Genomic DNA, 25,891 nt, shown 5'->3' with positions numbered 1-25,891 from the left:
TGACATTTCAGAAGCAGATCATCATGCCTCACCATGAGTCCGAGTTGACTCCCACACCCAACTACTGTTAACTTTTAGGTTTATAAACTTAAACTAGGTTTAATCTTACAATTAAAACTTTTAGGTTTATAAACCAAGAGGATTTAACGTTTTCAGAGAATGGTTACTGTAACCCAAAAAGCGAGAGGAATAGTTGATTAGTTTTATGTAATCTGGAGGGACTTTTATTTCGTTCTTTGTACTTCCTATAATCTTTCCATTTTTTATAATGCACATATTTTGTGATGGGGCAGGTGCTTAAAAACAGGTATTAGGTTAACATCATCATTTTCACAGAAAGCTTCCACATTTGATTTGATGTCAAATGAAAATCTAATCCCAAAGTCAAAAGAAAGATTTTGCATCAAGCGAAGTGGAATCATATGAACCGTGGTTACCAAAAGCATTTTATTAACCTGTCTGTATGTGTGACTTAGTGAGTGAAAACAACAGTCGTGCCTGCCCTAAGGGGCAGAGTAGAACAGTGGAGAAACCTGGGCTATGACTCTGCCTCTCTGCCCCTAATCAACTTTGTGATCTTACCAAGCCACCTACCACCTCCGAAGCTCAGTTTCCACATCTGCAAAATGAGGAGTTTGGACTAGTATTACTGGAAAAACCACCAACAAATGCACAAACTAAACGTAGTACTTATGGTCTATGAAAGCAAAAGGGCAAATGCATCTTAAAAAGTAGCAAACCCAGGGGAAATCGGTGTGCTTCATGTTTGAGGATAATTACCACCGTACTTCCATCATGCGTTTGCCATTACTTCAAGGTTTGTAAATAAAGGCTCAAAGTGAAGGAAAAATTCCATCCTCCTTGACTAGTTCTCATACGGGTCTCAGATTTCAAATCTGGGACCCTTGAAAAGAAGCAGTCCAGCTGATCGTAGCTGCCATAAGGATACAAAGTGAAAGACGAAACCTCTAAGATAATTAAAGTTTTAATCCACACTGAATAGATGTAATTCAACATTTCAAAATATGCTTTGAAACAAACAAACAATATGGGAGGAAACCAGGATCTATTATTCCCTCCTCTGCCACGAATCAATTCTGTGACATTGGACAAGTCACTTAATTTCTTGGGACCTTATCAATAAAAAAGGGGATAATGATATCTTACTTGCCTACAAACAGAAGGCTGGACCACATGGTCTCCTGAGGTCCTTACAGTAGCTCAGGGCTCTGTTATTCCAAAGAGCTGATGCAAGCAAGAAAGCAGAGGGATAGCTCAGACCTCTGAAGCAGGCTTCATGATGAAATTGCCAGTGATCAATTTCAATTTTTGGTTAATTTTCTAAAGTAGCTTTTCTTGCCAGGCCAGACAAATTCAATATACCTAGCTAGGGAGTCCAAGATGTGTATAAGCTATCGTTATTCTAAATCTCCCTTTGGCAAAGTATTTACCTTAAGAAGCATTTAGGACTTTAGTTGAAACTTATTCTTGGGGGAGAGGAGAGTCTTTGATTATTTAAATGGAATCCATCTGGCACAGACGTAGCAAATCTTCCCCTCTCCATCTCAAGCTGATAGAGCACTCAGTCTAGCTGACTATCGCCAGCTGGGCATTCTGGCTGTAATGTTAAGTGACGGTGGTTTGATTAATCATCAGCCTGGGATTAATGGCCAGCCAGGATTCCACGTCAGCGATTTCTAAGAGCTCAGTTACCCACTATAACGTTGGAGCATCACAGTCCTGGGCTATCTCATTCCTAAGAGGATGGCATTTCTTCTGCTAGTAGATGGTCTAGAGGGTGACTTTAGTTCTGTTTAATTTAATTTAGCATCTTACGGAGAGTGTATTGCCGCTTTCTAAAAAGGCCCCAGTCCTACAACATGTCGCCTGTAAATATAATGACAAGTTTTGTATGATGGCTACAAAAGGAATTTGGAGGTCATTGACCAGTAGGGAAGTTTATCCCAGCATTACATAGCATATGGACAAACTGCAAACAAACTGTCTCAAAATTGGAGGATTTTTAAAATTTATGTTGCAACCACAATTATGCAGTCATAAAAAGTGCTGCTATGTGAATGGGGAAGTTAAGAAAGCAGGATATTAAATATAATACCAATCATATAAGATCAAAGATAGAGAGCTGGATAGAGATCAATTGGCAAAGAGAAAAACAAAACTAGAAGGACATACTCCAAAATGTTAACGGTGGTTATCTCTGGGTAATAGGATTACTATCATTTAAATTATCTTCTTCAACCTTTTCTATTTTTTTGGATTCTCTAGAATTAGATTGCATTATTTTTAAAACTAGAAAACGGACTTTTAAAAAGAGTAGTTTCACCAATGTGAAGTGAATTTCTGGAAAATCCCCTGGTATACAGTAATCCATTGCTGTCCTGTCCTCTCCGACTCATAGTGACCCTATAGAGTAGAACCACCCGACAGGGTTGCCCCATAGGGTTGCCCCATAGGGTTTCCTAGTCTGTAATCTTTTTACAGGAGCAGACCACCAGGTCTTTCTCCCGCGGAAGGGCTGGTGGGCTGGAACCGCTGACTTTCCGGTTAGCAGCGAAGCGCTTCACCATCCTGCCACCAGGGCTCCTCAGCCTTACACTGTTGTCGTGTGTCAAGTCATTCTGATTCATAGCGACCTTACAGGACAGAGGAGAACTGCCCCATAAGGTTTCCAAGGCTATAAATATTTACAGAAGCAGATTACCACATCTTTCTGCAGAACAGAGCGCTAGCGGGTTCCAACGCCAACCCTTCAGTTAGCAGCCCAGCAGCCAAGGACTGAACCACTGCACCACCAGGGCTCCTGGCAAGGGTTTGACTACAGAAAATAGCACCTAGGGCAATTAGTGTTAAATTACTGAATGACCTCTCACAGCTGGGGAGGGAAACTGTGATGACCAATAGACATTGCTCATTGGCGCCCCACCTCAAGCGAGCTCAAGGCACATCCGCCCGTTAGCTGCCCCGCCCACCCAGTTAGGCCTCTGCGCATCGTGGTTCCAAGGCTGGTGGTTTCAACCGGTGGCCTTCCGGTTAGCAGCTGAGCGCTTAACAACTGCGCCACCAGGGCTCCCTGTATACAGTAAACATATTATTTTAAATGAAAAAGGTATCCTACCCAGACAGAAGTCCTAGAGAAGAACATCAGGATCGAGATAATGGCAAAGTACCAAAGCAGGAAGCTCCCTATTACCACACAAGAGTCATCCTTACGGCATTCATAATCCTGATTTGGAATGGTTAAAGGTTTGGGAGGAGGATCCATCTCCCAAAATAAGGAAAAAAGGTCTCCCATGATGGCGTCTTGCTTAAAGCTAAGAAAACATGCTCAAAGGAAGAGGATGACTGGGAAGTATTTCACTCCATGATGTATGACAACTTCCTTGGCAACCTATTATGACATGCACTTTAGCAACTGTGACAGGAACTGACCAATGCTTCTAGGATTTCTAAAAGTTTTTGGAAGAATTAATCTAAGTTACTTCCGCAAACGTTTATGATGTTTTCCCCGGTACCTCAATATTGGCGCAATCTGTCTTAATCTTTTTTTTTCTCCCTGAAACTTGTATACACTGTATTTTTGTGTTTTTAAAATCTAAACCTCTGAGGTATCCGTTCATTTTTTTTAGTCTTTTTTATATGCATAATACCATAGTAAATTAACATACACAGTTCTAATGCCAACTATACATCGGATTTCGATGGTAGTGCTTAAGCCTTGAATAAATGCACAAAAACATAGATCACATTAAAAGGGAAAATAGAGATGTGTCTGTTATGAATGACATCAAATGTATACAATTTCCTAGGAAAGAGTCAGACTGGGGGGAGGGTAAGTATTCTAATTTGACTGTACATAGAACCCTTTCACTTTGAACAATTTTCAAGTTGGTTCATCTCTAAATCGAAAACTAGTGCAAAACACCACTGCTGTTAAAGCAATCTAAAAATGATAAAAATCCACTTAAAAAAATACGTTAGATCTTTAAAAGTATAGCATACCTGCGGATTTTCGTTAACATGCAATGCCGCGAGAAACTTCTTTTTTCTTGTGTTTGACCTTAGGAGCATTTTAGGAATAACTGTGGTCATTGGGAGGTCCATGATGTAATTAATAAGCCACTAATTTGTGACACGGCGTGATGTTTTTATAGGGGCACCCTTCTCCGCATCCCAACGGCGAGTCTCCAGGTCCTGCGTTTCCTGGCTGTTGGACGTCTACCTTATCCCTGCGTGGCCTCCTCCAGGAAGCCCGTGGGGAAGCCCACCCCACCTGCCCTCCTTGTGCACCTGGCGCTGAGCTCCTCCAGGCAGTAACCAAGGAGCTCTTATTTTTATACCCCCGCGCCTGGTCAGGGCGCATTGCAGGCGTTTGTATGTGTTAAATAAAAGCAGACTGAACTCCCTGATGAACGTTTTCCTAAGGATTAGAGGAAATTCTGCCAAAGAATATGCAAGAAAAATAAAGATTTTTTTTTCAAAACCTCAAAATCACTAACAACTTCAAGAACAGAACACATTTATCTGGAGATTTTGGGTTTTCTTGTTATTGCTGCACCCTCGTTACACGGATATTTAGGAGTTTACATTGGGTCAGGACACTTGATTTTGTTGTTCTGTGTTCTTACAGGGAGGTAAGAAAAGCTTTGTCATTGCTGACGGTGTCTGGACACATTACCAAGTACTCTGTATCCTACAATTAATAACCCTGCTTGATAAAATCTGCGAAAAATGTGACCATAGATACCCTAAGGAAGCTAAAATTTTATATAATTATATATATGCATATATACATATATATACACATAATATTCAGCTTCGCAGCTTCTTAGAGTTATTACTTTTTTCTGCTGGTTGAGAACCAGGTCTTAACGTAGCATTCAGCTTTCTGCCCCAGAGCTGTTTCCTTGGTAACGTTCCTAGCCTCCGTCCCGCCCTCATCGCCCTCTTCTCGCGAGAAGAGGTGAGACGGTCCTTCCGGTAACCGGCTCGCCAGCCACCTCTTAACACTCTGCTTTGCGCATGTGCGATGGGGGGGGTTACGAGCCCGCGGCTTCTCGCCGAAGACTATGGTGCGTGTTCGGGGTCATCCTTGTGCTTCTTGGACGTGAAGTCCACGCGGGCTGTAGAAGCTCCGCGCCTGCTGATCTGTGGGGGTCTAAGCTAAGGGAGAATGTGGCGGGTGTCACGCCACCCGTATTGAAAGAGAGGAAAGAAGCAATGGGGGTTGCTAAAGTTTGTGCTGAGGGAGCCGGCGAGGGAATCTCGCAGAATGGGGAGCTTTGACGCGGGGCTGGGTGGCGGGAAGGGGACGGCTCTATACCCAGTAGGATACGACTCCATATAGTTGGAACAAGTTTTACACTTGTCTGCAAGAGTTGAGGTCTGGCAAAACAAAGGAAATATAAATCCCAATGTGGACCAAAACAAGGCACTTCCTTTCCCTTCACACAATGGGTGCTTGACCTTGTCAAAACTTGGCATGGACAACTCTATCAGCAACACAAAACGGAGGTCCCTGGCATACACCGCCGAGGGCAGAGCTGTTTCATGTAGCAGGAGAGCTTTTATGGCTTATATTAAATATTTTCTCCTCAGACTTGGTATTTTGAGTTTCTTAAATTCGCCCTTGGGCTAGTTCTTGTGACATACTCCAAAAATAAAATACGGTGTAATTGCAGACATAACTTTCTAATCCCGAAATCACAAAATAAGATGTTTTATTTATTGGAAGTACTAAATTCTCTGAAGGAATTAACCAGTTCTCTGTTGATTACACTATAGTGCCGTCGAAGGCATAATTTAGGGTTCCCTTTTCATATATTAATATGTAAAGGCATTGGTAAGACATTTTATAGACGAGGAATGGGTATGTGCTATTTTTAGTTACCTTTATAAAGGACACAAACGTTTGAGTTCTTACATGGGGGAGTAGTTTGTTTTTATTAATTCCTGGACTTTTTTGTCTTCAAATAGATGCAAGGGGAACCCAACCCTAGTGCTTCCCTTATTGACAGAACCATCAAGATGAGAAAAGAAACAGAAGCCAGGAAAGTGGTTTTAGCCTGGGGGCTCCTCAATGTATCAATGGCTGGAATGATATATACGGAAATGTAAGTTAGTTAACCAAAAAAAACAACAAAACAATGAAAAATGTAAGAAGCCAGTGGCTGGTTCCATAGGTTTTTGTGTTTGTTTTGTGGTTTTGTTTTTTTGAATAATGAAAAAGCCTTTTTAATTTTTTCAGGACTGGAAAATTGATAAGTTCATATTATAATGTGACATACTGGCCCCTCTGGTATATTGGTAAGTAAACAATTTTCACTGTAATTTAGATTTACTACCAATGAAAAACTGCATCAAGTTTATTTCAGCTTAGAATTCGTTCCTTCATTCAACAAATATTTGAGTTCCACTATGTTCCAAAAACTGGGACTACAACAGGAAGGGAACAAGATAAACCCTGCACTCATGGAAAGAACATTCTATTAGAAGAGACAATCAGATTAATAAACAGCACAATTTCAGATAATCATGAGTTCTGTAAGGAAAAATAAAGTTTGGAGATGGCGGGTTTTGTATTTGTTACTCTCCCTGAAATACCCTCCCTACTTCCCTGCCTAGTGAAAATCTTTTCATCTTTCAAGGCTATTCCAGGTATCTACTCCCTTGATGCTTTCCTCAATTTCCTTTTTTCCTCCTCTCCTCTGTCTGCTATTCCACAGTCCCTGGGTATAAAGAGTGTTCATGGATATTAAAGTGAATTCCATAGTCTAATAGGCACTTTAATCTAAAGTCTGTGGTGGGGAGATGGTGTGGCAAGAGGAATACCGAGGGCTTTGGAATCTGCAGGCTTGAGTTAGAATGGTGGCTTCACTAACTAGCTGTGTGATTTGCCAAAGTCACTTGGCTTCTCTGAGACTGTTGACTCATCTTTAAAATGAAAGTGATAATATTTATCATACAAGGTTGTAAGGATTAATAATAATAGTTTGAAAGTCACTAGTAAATGCCCTACACGTAATAGATATTCATTAAATGGTAGCTGTTATGAGTAATAAAGAGGTGGTTTTGGAGTTTTTATTGTTGGTGTTAATTTGCTAAAGTATGGAGGGTTTTGTCCCCCCACACTCTGTGTCTTTTTTAAAAAATAAATTGTTGTCTCTTCCAGAACTTGCCCTTGCATCTCTCTTCAGCCTGAATGCCTTATTTGATTTTTGGAGATATTTTAAATATACTGTGGCACCAACAAGTCTGGTTGTTAGCCCTGGACAGCAAACACTTTTAGGGTTGAAAACAGCTGGTAGGTGTTTTATATCTCTCACAAAAGGGAGAAAGGTTGGCAATAAATCTTTCTCAGTTTAATTTTTCCTTTTCATAGACTCAGAGTTGGAAGGGCCTTCTGAGGCCATCTAATTCAAGTATATTAATCAGGTCTGCAATAAGTTGTCTTAAAGCCAATGATTATCATTCCTATTTGGATAAATGGAATGGAATGAACATTCAACAGCCTCATGGAAGTTTGTTCCATTGTTCAATTAAAATTAAATGAGTAACTCTTGTTGCACTGAAGCCAATTTTTTATCATTTTGAACTCCGTGGAAATAGTAAACTAAGTTGTGGTTCTTTGGTAATAATGCTTCATGTAATTTAACAACCAAGTCACTTCATTACTTTCCTTTTTTGTGAAGAACAAGACTCAGTTCCTTAAATCTGTTTTCAGATTTTTTTTTTCTGTTGTTTTTTTTTTTTTTTCATTCTAGTTGTGCAAACGACTCCTCCACATGATCTTGCAGCAACCCAAATCCCTTCCTCTCCACCTTCCCCTTCAATTCAGGGTCAGAGTGTGTTGAGTTATAGCCCCTCTCGTTCACCCAGCACCAGCCCCAAGTTCACCACCAGCTGTATGGCTGGATATAGCCCTCAACTGCAAGGTCTGTCATCAGGTAGCAGTGGTTCGTACAGCCCTGGAGTGACCTACTCGCCTATCAGTGGTTATAATAAGGTAATAACTCTTTTCTCTTGGCCAGCGACATGGGTTTAGAATTGGGAGGTACCTTGAAAATCATCTAGTGAGTCAAAACTTCTCATTTTATAGATGAAGAAATTGAGGAACAGTGGGAAATTGACTTGCCCAAATTGCCCATTTAGTAAAGAGCCGCAGTTTCCTAGTCAGAAGTTCTTCACACCACATCTTAAAATGAACAAGAAAAAAATTAGCATTTGCAATGATAAGCAACTGAGGTTCCCCATCTAGATCTTTCAATTTAAAAAACAATGGTAGCTATAATGTTTTATTTTAGTTTCCTTGACTCACGTTTTCCCTCTTTCTTTGCTTCTTTATGTGAAGCCTTTGCATATCTGTATTGAACTGTAATGCTTTTCATCATGTTGGAGTGTCTTCTGAAAACTAAGTTTGTCTTGTAGTTTGACTTGAGCTGGCCTTTCCAAGCAACCTTCGTTCCAACTCCCACCATAGTGTGAACTTCTGTTGTAATTTTTAGGCTGGATAGAAGCAAAATTAACAGATAGGAAATTGTGACTCCTATCTGAAGCATAAGACTGTAAGATGGGCATTAAAAGGGGGATGGTCGCATTTTCAGATGCTTTCAACTGTTGTGTTGGACTGACATCTCTCTGGCTACTTGTTAAAAGAGGAACATCTGGAAATAAAACCAATACCATATCTGCCTTTGCCCTTTTATATAATATTTCTATGTCCATTTCCTCATAATATTTAACTTATACAAAGTTCTGTAGGTTTTATTACCTGCCAAAATTGGGATTAATATACTGGGTAACTTGTAGTATGGAATTTTCTACAAAGATAGGAGTATAACTTAGTGCAGCATTTTCATTTGATAGAATAGGAATATGTGTTCAAAGTGTTCATATGCTTTGACCAGATAATTTCAGTTTTAGTAATCTGTCCTAAAGGAAGCGATCAGAAATTCAAGCAAAGAGTTATGTACAAAGATGTTCATCATAACATTATTTACAGTAGCCAAAACTTGCAGACAGTCTAAATGTCTAGAATAAGAGAATGTAAAAAGAAGTTATGGTATATTCATACAATAAAATATTATACAGCCAGTAAGAATAATGTTTATAAAGGATTTTTATAGGAAAATACTTTTTAACTTAAATTTTAAAAAGTATGTAAAGTTAAACAACGTTGTCTCAATTACGTAAAAACAAAAATACATTGACGTAGCTATGTACATTTTAAAGATTTGAAAATACATAAAATGTGTAAAAGAATTATCTCTGGGTGGTAAGGTTATAGGTGTTGCTTATTTTTTATCCTTTTTTTTTAAAAAAAAAAGCATGTGTTTTAAAGTCAAGCAAAATAGAAGTATATTTTCAGTCAAAGGAAAAAATAAAGTTCTTTTTTTATTGTGGTAAAAATATATATAACAAAACATTTGCCAATTCAGCGTTTTTTACATGTGTAAGCCAGTGACATTGATTATGTTCACCATGTTGTGCAACCATTACCAATACACTTTATAGTCACTGTGAGTCAGAACCGACTTGACGGCAACGGGGTTGGTTTAGTTTTGGGTTTCCAAATTATCCTGCTACAATTAATAGAAACTTACTGCCCCTTAAGCAGTGACTCTCCCTTTCCCTGTCTCTCCCCCTCCTGGTAACCACTGATCTTTAATCTCTGTACATTTGCCCGTTTCATATAAGTGGAATTACATATTTGTCCTTTTGTGACTGACTTATTTCACACAGCATAATGCTTTCAAGATTCGTTCATCCATGTTGTAGCATGAATCACAGATAAGTTTCTTTTATTTTGTGTAGTTGGCAAGCTACAGTCCCTCATCCTGTTCTTCTCCATACCCTACCACTGTTGGACCAGTGGAGAGCAGTGGGTTGAGATCTCGCTATCGTTCTTCACCCATCGTCTATAACTCACCGACGGACAAAGAAGACTACATGACAGACCTCCGAACTTTGGACACTTTTCTGAGAAGTGAAGAAGAGAAGCAACATAGAGTTAAGCTGGGTACATACATATTTTATTTAGATCTAATGTACATATTTTTGATGTCACTTTACATAATTCTTAGACTATTATTTTCATTACTTTGATACCGGTATATAAATTTTTCCCCTCTTGGCCAGATGATGATCTTTTTTCTTTTTCTCACCTTTTTTTTTTTTTTTTTTAATTTCATTGTGTTTTAGGTGAAAGTCTACTGCTCAAATTAATTTCTTATTCAAAAATTTATACACATATTGTTTTGTGACATTGATTGCAGTTCCCACAATGTGACAGCATGTTCCCCCTTTCCACCCCAGGTACCCTGTGTACATTCGTCCAGTTCCTGTCCCTTTTTACTTTCTCATCTTTCCTTTGGGCAGGAGTTGCCCATTTGGTCTCGTATGTTTGATTGAACTAAGAAGCACACAAGCACATTCCTCACATGTGTTGTTGTTTGTTCTATAAGCCTGTCTAATCTTTGTCTGAAAAGTGGGCTTTGGGAGTGGTTTCAGTTCTGGGTTATGTATATAAGTTTTTAAGTTTCTTTTACTAACAGATCTTTATGTAGTTTAGAGGAGAAATACATTTTATTTTACGTTATCTGTAGTACAGATTTTATGCAGTTAGAATTAAGTTCACCAAATTTAAGAAGCAAAATATAGCTGAACTGACTGAAAACTCTTTAACCTTTCATCTAGAATAAGATTGAAAGCTTTCTCATAATACAAGTTACAGTTTCTACTTAAAAGTCGTGGCTATAAAATAACGTTTTTAAAGGGTACATAGCAGATTGTTTGAGTGATTGTTTTCTCCTTTCAGGGTAGTCCTTTGGAAGGTTGGGGTGGAGGGAATGTTGGGGTGGAAGGAAATACTAGGGGGGAGAGAGCATGAATTTACTGTAAAAGTGCTACTGCTTTTCAGAACATTTTTTAACTTGTCTTTTAGTATTTCTTTAAAGCCTGTAGTTTACCTTGGGAAACAATGTTTAGCAAATCTTAATCTATTTGGGTAGATTTGATTATTACAAAGTCAATTATTAGCAACCAAATTAGGTTATTGAGCTGAGTAACGATTTTCCCCCTCAGGAATGTCCACAGAAAGCACATCAGGTGCTAAAGCGTGGCAGAGCTGGGGAAGCCAGTTATTGGACCATAGCTCTTTGTGTCACTGGAACTCTCCAGCGACTTTTAATTTGATTTTGCCTGAAAGTGCCACGTATGTCAAAGAAAGAAATCAATATTATCTTTGTTATTTTGGATACTTTTTTCTCCTTTAAAAAATTTTGAAATATATCAAGTATATCAAAAATTACAGGGCATAATACAGAGAACAGCCTGTGTACCTTCTGCATGTATTTATCATATATATATATGCAGTTTTTTTTATTTCTGTTTTCATTTCTTAATTGACCTATGGGAGTTATTTAGAAATGTTGCTGTTGTTGTTGGGAAGTGTATTGGTGTTCTTTTATTTGGTTATCTTTGTTCATTTTCTAACTTAATTGTACTGTGGTTATAGGTTCTGATCTGTACTCTATCAATTTTTTTATTTTTTATTTTTTTGAGACTTGTTTTTTCGCCTGCTATATGGGCACTTTTGGTAAATGGCCCTTGGTGCATTGAAAAAAACGTGTACTCTAAATATCGGGCTTCATATTTATACACTGAATCAAGCTTCTTGATGCTGTTCTTAAGTTCTTTATCTTACTAATTTTTATCTGCTTGATCTATCAGTTGCTAAGAAAATGTATTAAAAGCTCCCATTGATGGTCTCCCATTAAGTGTTTCCTTCTGTCAGATTTACTAAATATATATGAGATTATGTTAAGTGCACATAAATTCAATGAGATAGATTGACACAGTGGCTGCAACAGTGGGCTCAAACATAGGCAATGATTGTGAGGATGGAGTAGGACCAGGCAGTGTCTTGTTCTGTTGTACACAGGGTCACTATGAGTTGTAACCAACTCAATGGCACGTAACAACAACAACATACAAATTCAGAATTGTTCTATCATTCTGGTGAATTATTTCTTTTATCTTTATGTAGGGGTCCTTTTTATGTTTTAGGATTTATGCCTTAAAGTCTATTTTGTCTGATATTAACACAGCTAGCCTAATTTTCTTTTGGTTAGTCCATCCCTTTACTTTTAACCTTTCTGTGATGATATTTAGAAATTAATATCTCTGTACTGGGTATGCTGATTGTTACTGGGGTGTCATTGCTTCCAGGCTTTCTCATCAGACAGCCAGGAAATACATGTATACGGACACACAGAGAGAGATGTATGCACACATGCGTCTATATTTGTTCCTATATTTATCCATCTATATATATTATAAACCATGAGTTCATATTGATACCTCCAGTTCCAGTCCACCTACACAGGGTTTATTCTCACCTTTCTCTTTCCATAATTGTAACTACTTTCTCTAATAGTGAGAAACCAGGCTCTCATAATCCTCAGAGTATTCATCTGTTTGTTCAAGCCCCCTGTGAGTAACCAGTCTAACAAGGTTGATCTGTAGATTGTCTTTTTCTGTTCTTCTTTTTGCACTGCTTGCTATATATGTTTTTAATGTACTTTGACCAAATTGTCTTAGGCTGGGTTCTCTAGAGGAGCAAAACTAGTGAAGCATATATGTATAAATATATAGAGATCTATCTCAAGGAAATGGCTTACGCAGTTGTAGAGGCTAACAAGTCCCAAATCTGTGGGTCAGGGGTGAGGTGGAGGCTTCTCCTGGCTCACATAGTTGCAGGGGCTGATAAATCCAAAACTGGCAGGTCAGGCAGAAGGCTGCTGGCTCACAGAGTTGCAGGAGCTGGCACATCCCAAGATCTGCAGATCAGGCAGCAGGCTGCTGGCTCACGTCCCAAGAACTGGAAGTCAGGATAACGAGTTGGATGCAGGATCCAGAGTACATGAGCTTTGCCAGAACATCCGTATATATTGGATGCAGGCCACACCCCTAAAGAAACTCCTGTTTCAACTGATTGGCTGCTTACATCAGATCACAAATGGGGAGTGACTACATCAGATTACAAAATGGAAGATGATTACATCATTACATGACTGCCAAATCACTGAGAATCGTGGCCCAGCCAAGTTGACACACAACCTTAACCATCACAGTCCACCCCTTATCAGCTTGGTACCTGTGCACATCTCATGCACAACAGATATTAAGACTTCCTATTTATATTCATTATCTAAAGCCAGTTTTCACTGAAATTTTTCTCAAGTTCAGGTTTTCTCTCAGAAAGCTTGATTGTCATTCTTAAAGTTCATAGTCAAAATGAGTCATCAAAGTAGTACAATGTTCTGTGCTCTATTGTGACCATGTTTCTCACCTTCCTTTTTTGTTCCCTATCTTTAAAATCATTTATGTTGGTTTAAACTTCTTTTCTTGACATTAATCCATTTCTATAAGTCAATTTTCTAAGAATTCCTACTTGGAAATTTAAGTTCACGTGAAGTGTAATAATTCTTTATTGTACATAACTATTTATTTTTATGCCAGCATGAAGCATACCACTATCACCAAAGCTACTAGCGCAGGACTGGCTAACCTTCAGGTTTTAGGGCTGTGAATTGAAATATTGACTTATATCTCTTTCATGATTTCTCTTCGTTTGTGCCTGTAAGCATAACAAGAAACCCAGTTTTATTATTTTACAGTCACTCCTTTTAAAAATTCTGCTGAGATTTCAAAAAGAATCCATTTCCATTCATGATTTTTGTATGTGGGTGTGAAGTAGTGATTGATGTTTTTATATTGGTTAAACTCTGAAAAAATTATTTAGGCCATTCATAAGTATAATATAATTGTCATTGAAAACTTGCTGTTTATCAGCTACTGTGCTCTGTCCTATAGGGTTGCTGTGAGTTGAAATCGACTCCACGGCAGTGGGTTTGAGTTTTTTTTTGGTGCTAGGTGCAGGAGCACTGGTGGCACAGTGGTTAAAGCACTTGGCTGCTTATCGAAAGCTTGGCAGTTCAAACCTACCAGCTGCTCCATGAGAGAAAGATGTAGCAGGCTGCTCCATGAGAGAAAGATGTAGCAGTCTGCTTCCGTAAAGATTTACAGCCTCAGAAACCCTATGGGGCAGCTCTGCTCTGTCCTATAGAGTCGCTATGAGTCAGAATTCTCAGTGGCAGTGGGTTTGTTTTTTTTTGTTTTGGTGTTCTAGATGGTAGGGAAAAGATATTCCTTGCCCTTTAAGGAGCTCAAATTCTGTTTGGAAAAACTGACAAACTATAACCTCAAAATATGATGAGTACTCTGGTAGAGACCTCTGTTGGAAAAGATTCCGAAATGTAACATTTTTATATTTCCTAAAAGTAAATTTATAAATTCACATGTGTGAGCAGCAGATAGTCTTTTAATACAGTGTCGGAATTACTACAGGCCATTAAGTGGAACACAGTGTGGTGCAGGGACAAGTAAGTTTAGCCTGTAGCCAAGGGGGAATAGTTTGTTAATAGTTGTTATCCCATTCAAAAGGAGCTTCTAAAAATGTATGCAAGGAGCTTGCTTAGCCTATTTATTACTGAAGAAATTTATCTTTTGTTTGTTTCTCTCTTAATTTGTTTGATTTTTGATAGTGTTCCCACTGGTAACTCTCTTTAAAAAAAAAAAAAAGCCAAATTCTATCTGGGAAAAAATGGAGAGTGAAATGAGTGAAAAGGACAGTGACCTGACTACTGTTGCAGTTTATTTCAAGTCTCAGAGAATGAAACAAGCTTAGTGTTACAATAAAAATAAACAGACTCTTTGGGCCACTTGTGGTTCTTAGGGCTCTTAAATTGATACTATTCAGAAAGTTCTTTTTAATTTTGTAACTCTAGATGTAAAAATTACTACAACAGACTGATACTGTTTAAATTAATCATTGCAGGGAGCCCAGATTCTACCTCTCCTTCTACCAGTCCTACTTTCTGGAACTACAGCCGTTCTGTGGGGGATTACGCACAGACTTTAAAGAAGTTTCAGTATCAGCTCGCCTGTAGGTCACAGGCCCCATGTGCTAACAAAGATGAAGCTGATCTCAGTTCTAAACAAGCTGCAGAAGAGGTAAATGGAAAATGAAAATGACGGTTAATACTTATGATTTACAGATGGTTACAAGGTGGTCTACTTCTGGAACTTTTTTTTTTTCTTCTGAAACCTCCACTTTTACTGTATAAAAGCATAAATTTGGCACACATTAAACAGTAGAAAGGCTCCTGTCTTAACTTTGTATACCTAATACCGAGTTAGATTGTACATTTTACTTTTTATGACACATAGTTGACATTAGTGTCCTGCCTTAAACATTTTTCTGTATTCATTACAAAAAGGCTGTCAAGTATCTAATTGTACTTAACATATACAAGCCTCTTGCTATTAAAAAACATTTGAATAAGAACATTTGGCAGTCTGTAACTTCATCAGTCTAATACCAAATGTAGGTTTATTTTGTTCATAAAAGCAAGAAGAATGTTGTTTAAACATATCAGTGCAGGGAACTTTTTTAAAGACCTATCTGTGCATGGAGAGCAACTGTAAGGGGATTAATAATAAGAAAACTATTACATTTTAATTAAATGAATATTGATGTTTGTGAAGATTTTTTTCAAAGTTTAGCAAATATTTTTGAGGGTAGGTGAAAGAATGACTGATTTCCAGTGAGGTTTTTCCTCACTAATTATTCATTTTGAACATATATTTTTAATAGGTTTGGGCAAGAGTGACTATGAATAGACAACTTCTTGATCATATGGATTCATGGACAGCTAAGTTTAGAAATGTAAGTTCTGACGTTTGCCTTGGACAATATTGTTGCCTCTTAATATGCAAAATAGGTTACTAAAATATTAGAGTTGTTATTAACTAGAGTATTAGAATTATTAGAATATGAATGGTACATATATAATGATAAACATGACACCTTACGGTGTCCATTTACATGGGAATTTTTTTCCTCCATATTTAGTAAATTAATGTATTTTGAGAGAATAAAGGCACAGTATGTTTAGTTAATAAGAATTTCCTCCCTTTCCTAACTTCTCAATTTTCTTTTTCAAAGAGCTTTTCTGTCGGAGCCTACTATGTGCTTAGAATTGTGAAGGAAAGAGAAACAAGGTCCTTGCCCTCCGAAAACTTAGAGTTGAAGAATTAAGATAATATGTGCTTGTAGCGACTTCAGACTGCTTACAATTTGTTGAATATTTCTAGAGAAGAATCCCCTACTCTTTGGCCTGGTCAGCTCTTCCATATACAGAGTTAGTTAGTTCCCTTATTTTCACCCCTGTCCGTAGTAGCTGGATGGCTCTGGTTCTGTTGGGCAGAGTGACTCCCTCCTCCATTGCAGGGAGCTCCACTTATATTCTAGGCCACTGCTTCCTCTGTCAGTCTGTCCTTTAAGACTCATCCATCACTGTACATCTTCTAGAAATTTGAAGTCACCGTACTCCTTTTTTATTCTTTTGCTATAATTTAAATAGAGTATCGAGAGAGAAGAGTGAAAAATGCAGCTAACCGTCTTGAGCCAGAAGCCTATGTGGCTTTTAAAAAATAAAAATTCCTGGGTCCAACCCCAGGACTTTCTGGGGGTGAATTCTAGGCCTCTCTCCTGGCCACCTTAGGTTGTAGCCAAGGAGTAGCTGGCAGACAGGAGGGACATAATCGGTGCTGGAAGAGTAAATGCATGAAGGGATGTCCGGGAACTGTATTCTCTTTTATTTCTACCTATAGGCTTGTCTAAAAATGCTAATATATTTAAAATATAGAAAGTCTTGGTCAGGAATATTAGCTACATCGAAGAAATGATACACACAACCCCTTATCTGAATTCCTTAGGCTACAGTGTTTTGAAATGCAGAATTTTTATTTTTCAAAAGGCAGTATATATGCACCGTATATTGTGTAGCACCACCAGTGAGGTCTGGGGTAGCACCCAGTAATCAACCACTTTAATATTTCTGCAACAAAATATATAAATAGTCACACTGAGTGGGATATGGTCTAAAAATCGCTTTATGTAAATTCAGTTCTGATCTAGTCAGCAAATCAAATTTTGTTTGCTAAATGGATTGCAAAAAACTTTCAGTTTTCAGAGTTGTCTTTTTTCCCCCCAATTCAGAAGTATTTACAAGGAATTGTGGATTTGTATTTCATCAGAAACTTTTTTTTAATCCTTTTATTTTATGGTTAAACAAAAGCATAGAAACACAGGTGGTGTTGAAGTTGCTGCCAGCACGCACACGCACACATCCGCACAGCACATAACACGCAAACCAGGCTGGGTGTTTCCTTGGACAGTCTTTTCACATCCCAGAATCAGTTTGATATTGGCCATGGAAAATAGCATTTGAAATTCCTAGCCCTAAAGTAATATTCACGACCAGTTTTAAATTTAATAAATCTTTGTTTTCAGCATGGTTGGGGAATTGGGTGAACCTGCTAACTGAGAGTTACTTATGTTAGTTTGAAAAACTATTTTACTGATGAAAGCCATTGTAAACATTACATGAATAAATACATGAAAAATTAACCCTAGAAGTGTAATCTAAAGATTACCTATTCTTTTAGCTAAGCGCAATAATCATAGAAAAATTTAAGAAAAATTTAACATATAGCCAAAAGTTTTATATTCAGAGAAGACAAACATTTATGATTTAAGAATATAATTTAGTTAACTTACACACCTATAGCATATTTATTTAACATTCTCTAGACTTCAGTTAAAGAGCTCAGCTGCTAACTGAAAGGTCAACAATTCAAACCCACCAGCTGCTCTGTGAGAGAAAGATATGGCAGTCTGCTCCCGTAAAGTTTTACAGCTTTGAAAACCCTAAGGGGCAGTTCTACTCTGCCTATAGGGTTGCTATGAGTTGGAATCGACTCAGTGGCAGTGGGTTTGGTTTTTGGTTTTAGACTTCAGGTAGTTGCTCCTTCCGTTCTTTTTCAGTATACTTTATGACTCTGTTAATAATTTAAGTACATGACAGTAAAAATTTTCTAAAAGAGTTGCATGTAAAAATGAAATTATTTGAGAATTTTTCGGAATTATATGTGCAAATTCTCTCTTCTTCCTAGTGGATCAATGAGACCATATTAGTGCCACTTGTACAAGAGATCGAGTCTGTCAACACACAGATGAGACGGATGGGTTGTCCAGAGCTGCAAATAGGAGGTCTGTGAAAATAGAGCCCACCGTTTGGTTTACTGTCAATGAATCTGCCACGTTAGATAGTGATTAGTGCCAAGGAGAAAGAAAAAGCAAACAACAGTGTTAATTGTTAGACGAAGGGAGTTGAAATTGTAGGATGATCAGGGACGACCTCACTGACTTTTGTGAAAAGACCTGATGGCAGTGAGGGAGCTAGCTAGTGTTTGAATTACGGGGAAGAGCCTTCAAGTTCTTCTAGAGACCTCATGAAGAGTAATCTGTGTTCCGTGTATTTTGTTTTTAACAGAGGCTAGTATTACTAGCTTGAAGCAAGCTGCTCTGGTCAAAGCCCCTCTCATTCCAACTCTGAATACAATCGTGCAATATCTAGATCTTACACCCAATCAGGAATACTTGTTTGAAAGGATCAAAGGTAACTATTAATTTGAAGGGGAAACAACAAGAGTTTTTCCACTGCCTTGAGATTTTATAAATAAAGGAAACAATTTTTGAAAAAAATGTGATGTATGATCTTATGTTTTATAAATACACATATTTAATTATGATTTAATTAAGGCTTATACCTAACAACTTTTGGGTTTTATATTTTCTGTGCTCAGAATTGTCAAAATAGTATAGTTAGCATTAAATATGTTAACTAATAAAGGGAAACTATTAAATATGAGCTAAATGGGCTCGAGTGAATACTTCAGTCAGTTTTCTGCTCTTAAACTACCAAGAATGGGTACCGCTGTGACATTCTTTATAGTTGCAGCATGCTGATCTTGATTTCTCTTAACTTCTTTTTTATTTTATTTATTTTCTTGTTGAGAATATACACAGCAGAACATAAACCAATTCAGCAATTTCTACATGCACAGTTCAGTGACACTGATTGCATTCTTCAAGTTGTACAGCCATTCTCACCCTCCTTTTCTGAGTTATTCCTCCCCCATTGACATATATTTCTCTTAACTTTTATAATTCGTATTTGATGTTACTTCCTTATATTTCTATTATGTTTTTATTATTTGGAGGAAAATGTGATCTTCAGAGGGGACTTAGTTGAGAATCAGGAAATTTAGCCCCCATCACTGCCCCACACACATCGTTTATGTCTTCCTTCTTAGCAAACAATTTATAAAGTTAGAATTTTTTTTTTTTTAATTTGGATGAACTTTAAAAACCTTCTCATCACTAAAACAAGTCTTAGAAATAGCATTTCAGTATTCAGATCATAAATCTTAATTTGAAAATGTTACGGTGTTTCCCCTGCCCCCATGTTTGGATTGGGATTCAGGAATAAGCATTTCTTCTTGACTTTTTAAAAACTTTTCATGTAAGGAGAATTCAGATATACACAAGACTGGACAAAGTAGTATGCTCAGCCTTCTTGCATACATCACCCAGCTCCAGCAGCTGTCAGTCCGTGGGCAAGCCTGCCCTGTCCATCCCCCTCATCTTCTTCCTTCATTCCTGTATTATTTGAAGCAAATCCTATATGTCACTATCAGTTCATCTGTAATTATTTCCACATGTATCTCTAAAAGATAAGGCCTTTTAAAAACATCCCCACAATACTATTCTCACAGCAGATATTTTTTAACAATTTCTTTGTATCGTGAGATAACCAGTCTATGTTCAAATTTCCATCCTTCTCATTAAATGTATAACTTGTTTTGGTATTGTTTGTTTGAATCAAGATTCATATAATATCTACACGTTGCGATTGGTTTGATATCTCTTAAGTTTCTTTTAAACTGTAGGTTTCCCCTCCATCTTTTTTTTTCTTTGCAGTTTACTTGTTAGAAGAACTGGATTGTTTGTCTTGTAGAGTTTTCCACGATCTGCAATTTACTGGTTACATCCCTGTGGTGTAGTTTTACATGATCTTTATTCTCTGTATTTCCTGTAAATTCAGATTCAAATTTTTTGGCAAGATTGCTTCATAGATATGGGGGTATTTTTATCTCAAAAAAAGTGTATCTGTGTGTGTACATATACACAAAGTATGTTGTTGTTGTGTGCCATCGAGTGGCTTCCAACTCATAGCAACCCTGTAGGACAGAGTAGAACTGCCCCATAGAGTTTCGTAGGCTGTAAATTTTATGGGAGTGGATCGCCAGGTCTTTTCTCCGAAAGAGCTGCTGGTGGGTTCGAACTACCTACCTTTTGGTTAGCAGCTGAGCACTTAACCACTGCACCAGGGCTCCTTGTACAAAGTCTGTAAAGTATTATTTTATATAAAATATACAAAAAAGTTTATAAGAATAATATAATGAGTCCTTCTAGATTCAGCAATTCCAACAACTTGACATATTTGATTCTCTTTCCATAAACAGACACATATTTTTTATAATAGATATTTTTTGTTGTTTTTTATAATTGTTTTTTTTTTTTGCTGTACTATTTGAAAGTTGTAGACATCATTATTTTTCAGCACACATTTCCTAAAAATAAGAACATTCACCTACATAACCACAATACAATTATTACACCTTAAAAACTGGCAGTAATTCTGTGTCATCCGATACACAGCTTATATTCCAGTTCCCCAATTGTCCAAAGAATGTTTGTAGCCTTGTGTTGTTCTTTTTAGTCTCTTTTGCTAGAACAGCTCTTCTGTTTTTCTTTCCCACATGACACTGACTTTTTGAAGAATCCAGAACAGTAGTCTTGCCCACGTTTTGGATTTATCAGATTCTTTTTTCACAGTGGTGTTTAATTTGATCTTCTGTGTCTTGTATTTCTTTCTGTTTGGGTGTTTTGATCAGGTTTTTAAGATGATAGGCTCTCCTGTTGTAATTCCTTGGCCTTTTTTTTTTTTTTAAATATTCTTAGCTTTTTTAACTTCACCTTTCTTGCCACAGAACTCTCTCAGGGAGGCTGTATGAGCTCGTTTCGATGGAACAGAGGTGGAGATTTCAAAGGACGCAAGTGGGATACAGACTTGCCCACAGATTCTGCTGTAAGTCCCTAGTTTTACTTTGTTTTTCCAGCTTAACATTTTTTTTATTGGATTTATGTGTATGTTTTCTTGGTTTTGCTGTTAATTAACTATGAGTGTGAATGAAGCACTTAACAGGAAGTTAGTTGTGCCCTACCTTTCTAGGGTTGCCACAAAAAAACAAAAATGGAGATCAGATATTTAGGGAATAGAAGTGGCATTTAAACACATACACTTTAGTAATTTTGTAGGCTGGAGTATTTCAACTTTTTCACTTTGAAAAGGAAGGCTTCCTATCAAAATATAGACCAATTTGATGACAAATATATTTTTCCATTTTAAATGTTGAGTGGATTGTTTGAATTAAGGCTGGTCTTACCTCTTAAATACACTGATTTAAGAGAGGAGAACGGTTCTAATTAGTGAATTTCTTATCTTTATAGGAAATAATACTCTTTATTAAAAGACTAGGTGTGCTATCTGAATTATGTTTTTTGTACTTTTATTCTATAGATTTCACCTCATAAGTATAACCACTTGAAAACATTTTTGCCAGTTCTTTTTTATATGCAACAATTAAAATTTGGAGTCATTATAAATACAGATTTTTTAAAGGGCTCCATCCATGATACATTTCCGTGCTGACTTTGAAAAACTGTTTCCTAATCTTCAGATCATCATGCATGTATTTTGCACCTACCTTGATTCCAGATTACCGCCACATCCTAAGTACCCTGATGGAAAAACCTTTACTTCTCAGCACTTTGTTCAGACACCGAATAAACCAGGTATAAACCTCTCCTAAGAGAATGAGTTGAGATCTGTACATGAAATCTCTCTAGTGGTTCTGTTTTTTATTTTAATGTAAAGATATTTCCTTTACAGATGTTACAAATGAGAATGTATTTTGCATTTACCAGAGTGCCATCAACGCTCCCCATTATGAGCTAATCTACCAGAGTCACGTCTACAGTCTTCCAAAGGTACTTCTGTATGTAGAAGTGCTATTATAGAATGTCATGGATGACTTGCTTTGATAATCTTTTTTTAAATTGGATTCCCTTGTTTATGGAATAGGTAAACTTTTTAAATTAGGGAAAATGTCTTCCTTGTATATATATATTTTTTAAACTATAGAAGTAATATATGTTTAATTTGGAAAAGTATAAAGAAAAAAGAAAAGTCACTAATTCCATTACTCAGAGGCAGCCACTGTTAACATTTGGGTATATTACTTTTTGATAAATTTCATTTTGATCTTCTCTGCATTTTTTTTATGGGTACAGATTATATTGTTTATGTAGTGCTATATCCTTCTTTTAAAAATGAACTTTCTGACATAATTTTCCATGCCACTAAAAATCTTCATAAAAAATACTTTCTAATGACCATAAAAAACTTCATCATAAGATTATAGTATAATTTGTTCAACCATCCTCCTACTGTTGGACATTTTGGATGTTTCTAATGCTTCGCTATTCTAAATACTGCTGAATATTCATCTTTATTCATAAAGCTATCTGTATTTTGGATCATTTCTTTAGCCCAAAGTTCCAGAAGTGGAATTCTAGGTCACAGAATACTTTCAAGGCTTTTAAAATATAGAATCAAATTACTTTATTAAAAAAGTCATCATACCAGTTTACATGTCTGTCCAAATATTGTATCCTTGATTGCAAACATTTCTATTGATGACCTCTGTAGTTATTTTTGTTACCAGAATGGCTATAATCATAAATTGTGTTCTCTGATTCCCAAGAGGGGATATTTATTTCATTTTTTTCAAGTTTGATATTATAACTTTATAAGTGTATAAATATTTTGGGCCATTGAAGTTCCTGTGAGTAACCATGCAAATCCTTTTCTTTCTTTCATTCTTTTCTAAGAAACATTCTTATGTCCTCAGATTCTTGAGTAAAAACACTAAATTAGAGTAAACAGGTAGAAAGTTAGTTAATAAATTGAAAAGCCAAATTAGGATCTATTTTTACAGACCAGCAATTATGTATAATAATTTTGTTTAAGGGCTAGCAAAATGCTGTCTAGTAGTCCCTTGTAATAAAATAAATTTATATTTAAAATCTTATATACTGAGGTTGTATAAGATTTTATAACCTTAATATACTGCGCACCATCTAGTTCTTCTGGGCTCAGGCTGTTAGAGACTGTGGTACTTGTGGTCCATTTGTCCTTTGGACCATTATTTCCCTTTTGTCTGTGGTTTTCTTCATTCTCCTTTGCTCTGGATAGGATGGGACCAGTAGATGTGTCTTAGATGGCCCTCGCAAGCTCTTAAGACCCCAAACGCTACTTACCAAAGTTGGATGTAGAGCATTTTCTTTATGAACTTTGTTGCGCCAATTGACCTAGATGACCCGCACAACCTTGGCTGTCATCTTTACAGGTGCAGATTGCTAGGTCTTTCTCCTGTGGAGTGGCTGTTGGATTTGAACCACCAACCTTTTGGTTAGCAGCCGAGCACTTAACCATTGTGCCACCAGGGCTCCATCTCTCCTCTCTAGGCCTTCATAAATGTTGTTCTCCATGTAATGAACCTCCCAGTCTGTTTAACTGCGTCTCATCTTTCAGGTCTCAACTTAAAAATCTCTTCCTCAGGGAGGCACATCCCCTTCCTCATCATTCCCTGCCCCTCTGTGTTCCCATGGTACCCTGTGCCTCCTCTCTCATAACAGTCATCACAGTTTACTGTAATTCCTAGTTTACTGTCTGTCGTTCCTCATAGACTGGAAGGTCTTGATTACATGGATCCTGTCTGTCTTGTTCACCACAATATTCCCACTCCCAGGCACAAAATAGGCACTTTGTTTAATGAATGAATGACAGTCTGAATTATCCAGCTTTCTGAGTTAGTGGAATGTGAGTCTTTGGTTTGGCTTGGTTTGGTTTAAATCTTACTGTCTTTTTTTGTCTTTGTTCCAGGGCAGAAATAATATGTTTCATACGTTGTTAATGTTCCTCTACATCATAAAGACCAAAGAGTCAGGAATGCTTGGGTAGGTATTTATGTTTTAAAAATACAAGCACTTAATTTGTTATTCTTTTTCTTCCTATGTTAAGATTCTGTAGAAGGCAACAACATATACTGAAAAGATTTGTGGTCTGAATAACAAGAGATATGGCTTCTTGTACCAGCTCAGCCCTGTAACCAGCTAGCTCTGTGATCTTGGGCAAGTCTATTAGCCCCCAGAACCTCCATTTCCCTGTTGGTAAAAGGGCGTTTGGACCCCATCATTGCCTTTAAAATTATGTTGCCCAGAAGAGTAACTCTGAGATAGGTATGTCAGGCTCTTGAAAATAAAAAGAAACTTGGCATCTGTTTTTTTCCAGTCATTGCATTTCAGACGCGCAGCCTTCTACAAAATGTTTACACTTCCAGAGAGAATGAGTCAGTACCCATTCCACAATGTTATTAACTGAGTTGCAAAAACGGTCACTTGAAATTATTTACTCTTTACTCTAAATGCTTAGTAATGAAGTTTAAATATTGTTACAACGAATTCAGAAGCGCTATACTGTTATTTTTATTATTCTAAATTTTATTGTATCAAATAATATTTGAAAAAATTGGACCCCAGCCAGAATCTTCTGGTAATGCATGGGAGTCTGAAGATGTGGGTTCTGGTTTTAGCTCTGCCCTCACTAAGTAACTTTAGGCTAACCAAATGTAACGTTGAAGGGCTTGGAACGGAAAATATCCATGGTCACTTCCAGTTCTGATATGCTGTGCTTCTTTTAAGTTTTATAATTTAGAGGTTGTACATGCTTTAAGACTGGAGTGCCATAGAGTAGCCACGTCACATGTAGCCCTGGACACTTGAAAAATGGCTAGTCCAAACTGAGATGCGCAGTAAGTGTAAGTGTATCCGCCAGATCCTGAAGACCTAGTACCAAAAAAAATGTGAACTATCTTGTTGAGAATTTGTCTGTTGATTACACGTTGAAGTAATATATTGGATATATTGCATTAAATGGAATATACATCGATCCTTATTATTCACAGAGTCCATACTTGTGAATTCACCTACACTAAAATTTATTTGTAACCCCAAAATCAATACTTATGGTGCTTTTGAGGTCATTTGTGGACATGCGCAGAATGACGAAAAATTTGAGTCACCAGACTTGGCACATTCCCAGCTGAGGTCAAACAAGGTGTCTTGTTTCAGCTCTTACACTGTAAAAGAGCATCCTTCTCGAGGTCTGTTTAGTGCCATGTTTTTCATATTTCTGTGCTTTTTTTTTTTTGTGATTTCGCTGTTTAAAGCCTCCCCCAAGCATAGTGCTGTAGTGCTGTCTAATGTAAGAGCAAGAAGGCTGTGATGCCCTCACGGAGAAGATAGGTGTCTTAGATAAGTTTCCTTCAGGTGTGAGTTGCAGTGAGATTGGTTGTGAGTTCAGTGTTAATGAGTTAACAATGCATTTTAAATAAGATGTCTTTCAACAGAAGCACACATAAACCAAGGTTCTTTATTGATTAGTTGATGAAAATGTCACCACAGACTCGTAGGAACCTAACCCTATGTTTCCCCTGGGAGCGGTGGTTCGGTATTTGTTAATCCAGTGTTTGCAGCAATTTTATAGAACCTAACTACCACAAATGACGGAAACTAACTGTATTATTTAAAATAATTTTACCTGTTTCTTTTTTTATTATTATTTTTTTATTGTACTTTAGGTGAAGGTTTATAGAACAAATAGTTTCTCATTACACAGTCAGTACACATACTGTTTTATGACATTGGTTAACAACC

At 37.2% G+C, this 25,891-nt stretch overlaps 2 protein-coding genes across 4 annotated transcripts in view; one reads left to right on the top strand and one right to left on the bottom strand.

Moving 5' to 3' along the window:
- SSMEM1 (serine rich single-pass membrane protein 1) overlaps window positions 1–3,313 on the bottom strand; it is a 7,886-nt gene extending 4,573 nt beyond the window's left edge. The window contains exon 1 of the mRNA XM_004382671.1: window positions 3,137–3,313. Within this exon, the coding sequence (XP_004382728.1) occupies window positions 3,137–3,313 (177 nt within the window). The remainder of the gene's footprint in view (window positions 1–3,136) is intronic.
- Window positions 3,314–5,045: 1,732 nt separating this feature from the next.
- TMEM209 (transmembrane protein 209) overlaps window positions 5,046–25,891 on the top strand; it is a 25,137-nt gene continuing 4,291 nt past the window's right edge. The window contains exons 1-14 of one of the 3 annotated variants that reach the window (XM_023737108.1): window positions 5,046–5,090; window positions 5,995–6,131; window positions 6,266–6,324; window positions 7,190–7,321; window positions 7,782–8,023; window positions 9,832–10,036; window positions 14,918–15,093; window positions 15,737–15,808; window positions 18,100–18,196; window positions 18,480–18,605; window positions 21,043–21,140; window positions 21,793–21,907; window positions 22,005–22,102; window positions 24,060–24,133. In XM_023737108.1, the coding sequence (XP_023592876.1) occupies window positions 5,088–5,090; window positions 5,995–6,131; window positions 6,266–6,324; window positions 7,190–7,321; window positions 7,782–8,023; window positions 9,832–10,036; window positions 14,918–15,093; window positions 15,737–15,808; window positions 18,100–18,196; window positions 18,480–18,605; window positions 21,043–21,140; window positions 21,793–21,907; window positions 22,005–22,102; window positions 24,060–24,133 (1,634 nt within the window). In that variant the 5' untranslated portion in view covers window positions 5,046–5,087. Of the gene's footprint in view, window positions 5,091–5,994; window positions 6,132–6,265; window positions 6,325–7,189; window positions 7,322–7,781; window positions 8,024–9,831; window positions 10,037–14,917; window positions 15,094–15,736; window positions 15,809–18,099; window positions 18,197–18,479; window positions 18,606–21,042; window positions 21,141–21,792; window positions 21,908–22,004; window positions 22,103–24,059; window positions 24,134–25,891 lie in introns of those variants that run through there. The other 2 variants (XR_002825018.1, XM_023737109.1) reach the window with 2 other exon arrangements.

The sequence above is a fragment of the Trichechus manatus genome, unplaced genomic scaffold, assembly GCF_000243295.1.
Source record: "Trichechus manatus latirostris isolate Lorelei unplaced genomic scaffold, TriManLat1.0 scaffold00097, whole genome shotgun sequence".
NCBI classification, from domain to species: domain Eukaryota; kingdom Metazoa; phylum Chordata; class Mammalia; order Sirenia; family Trichechidae; genus Trichechus; species Trichechus manatus.
This window is presented reverse-complemented; position numbering and strand designations above follow the sequence as displayed.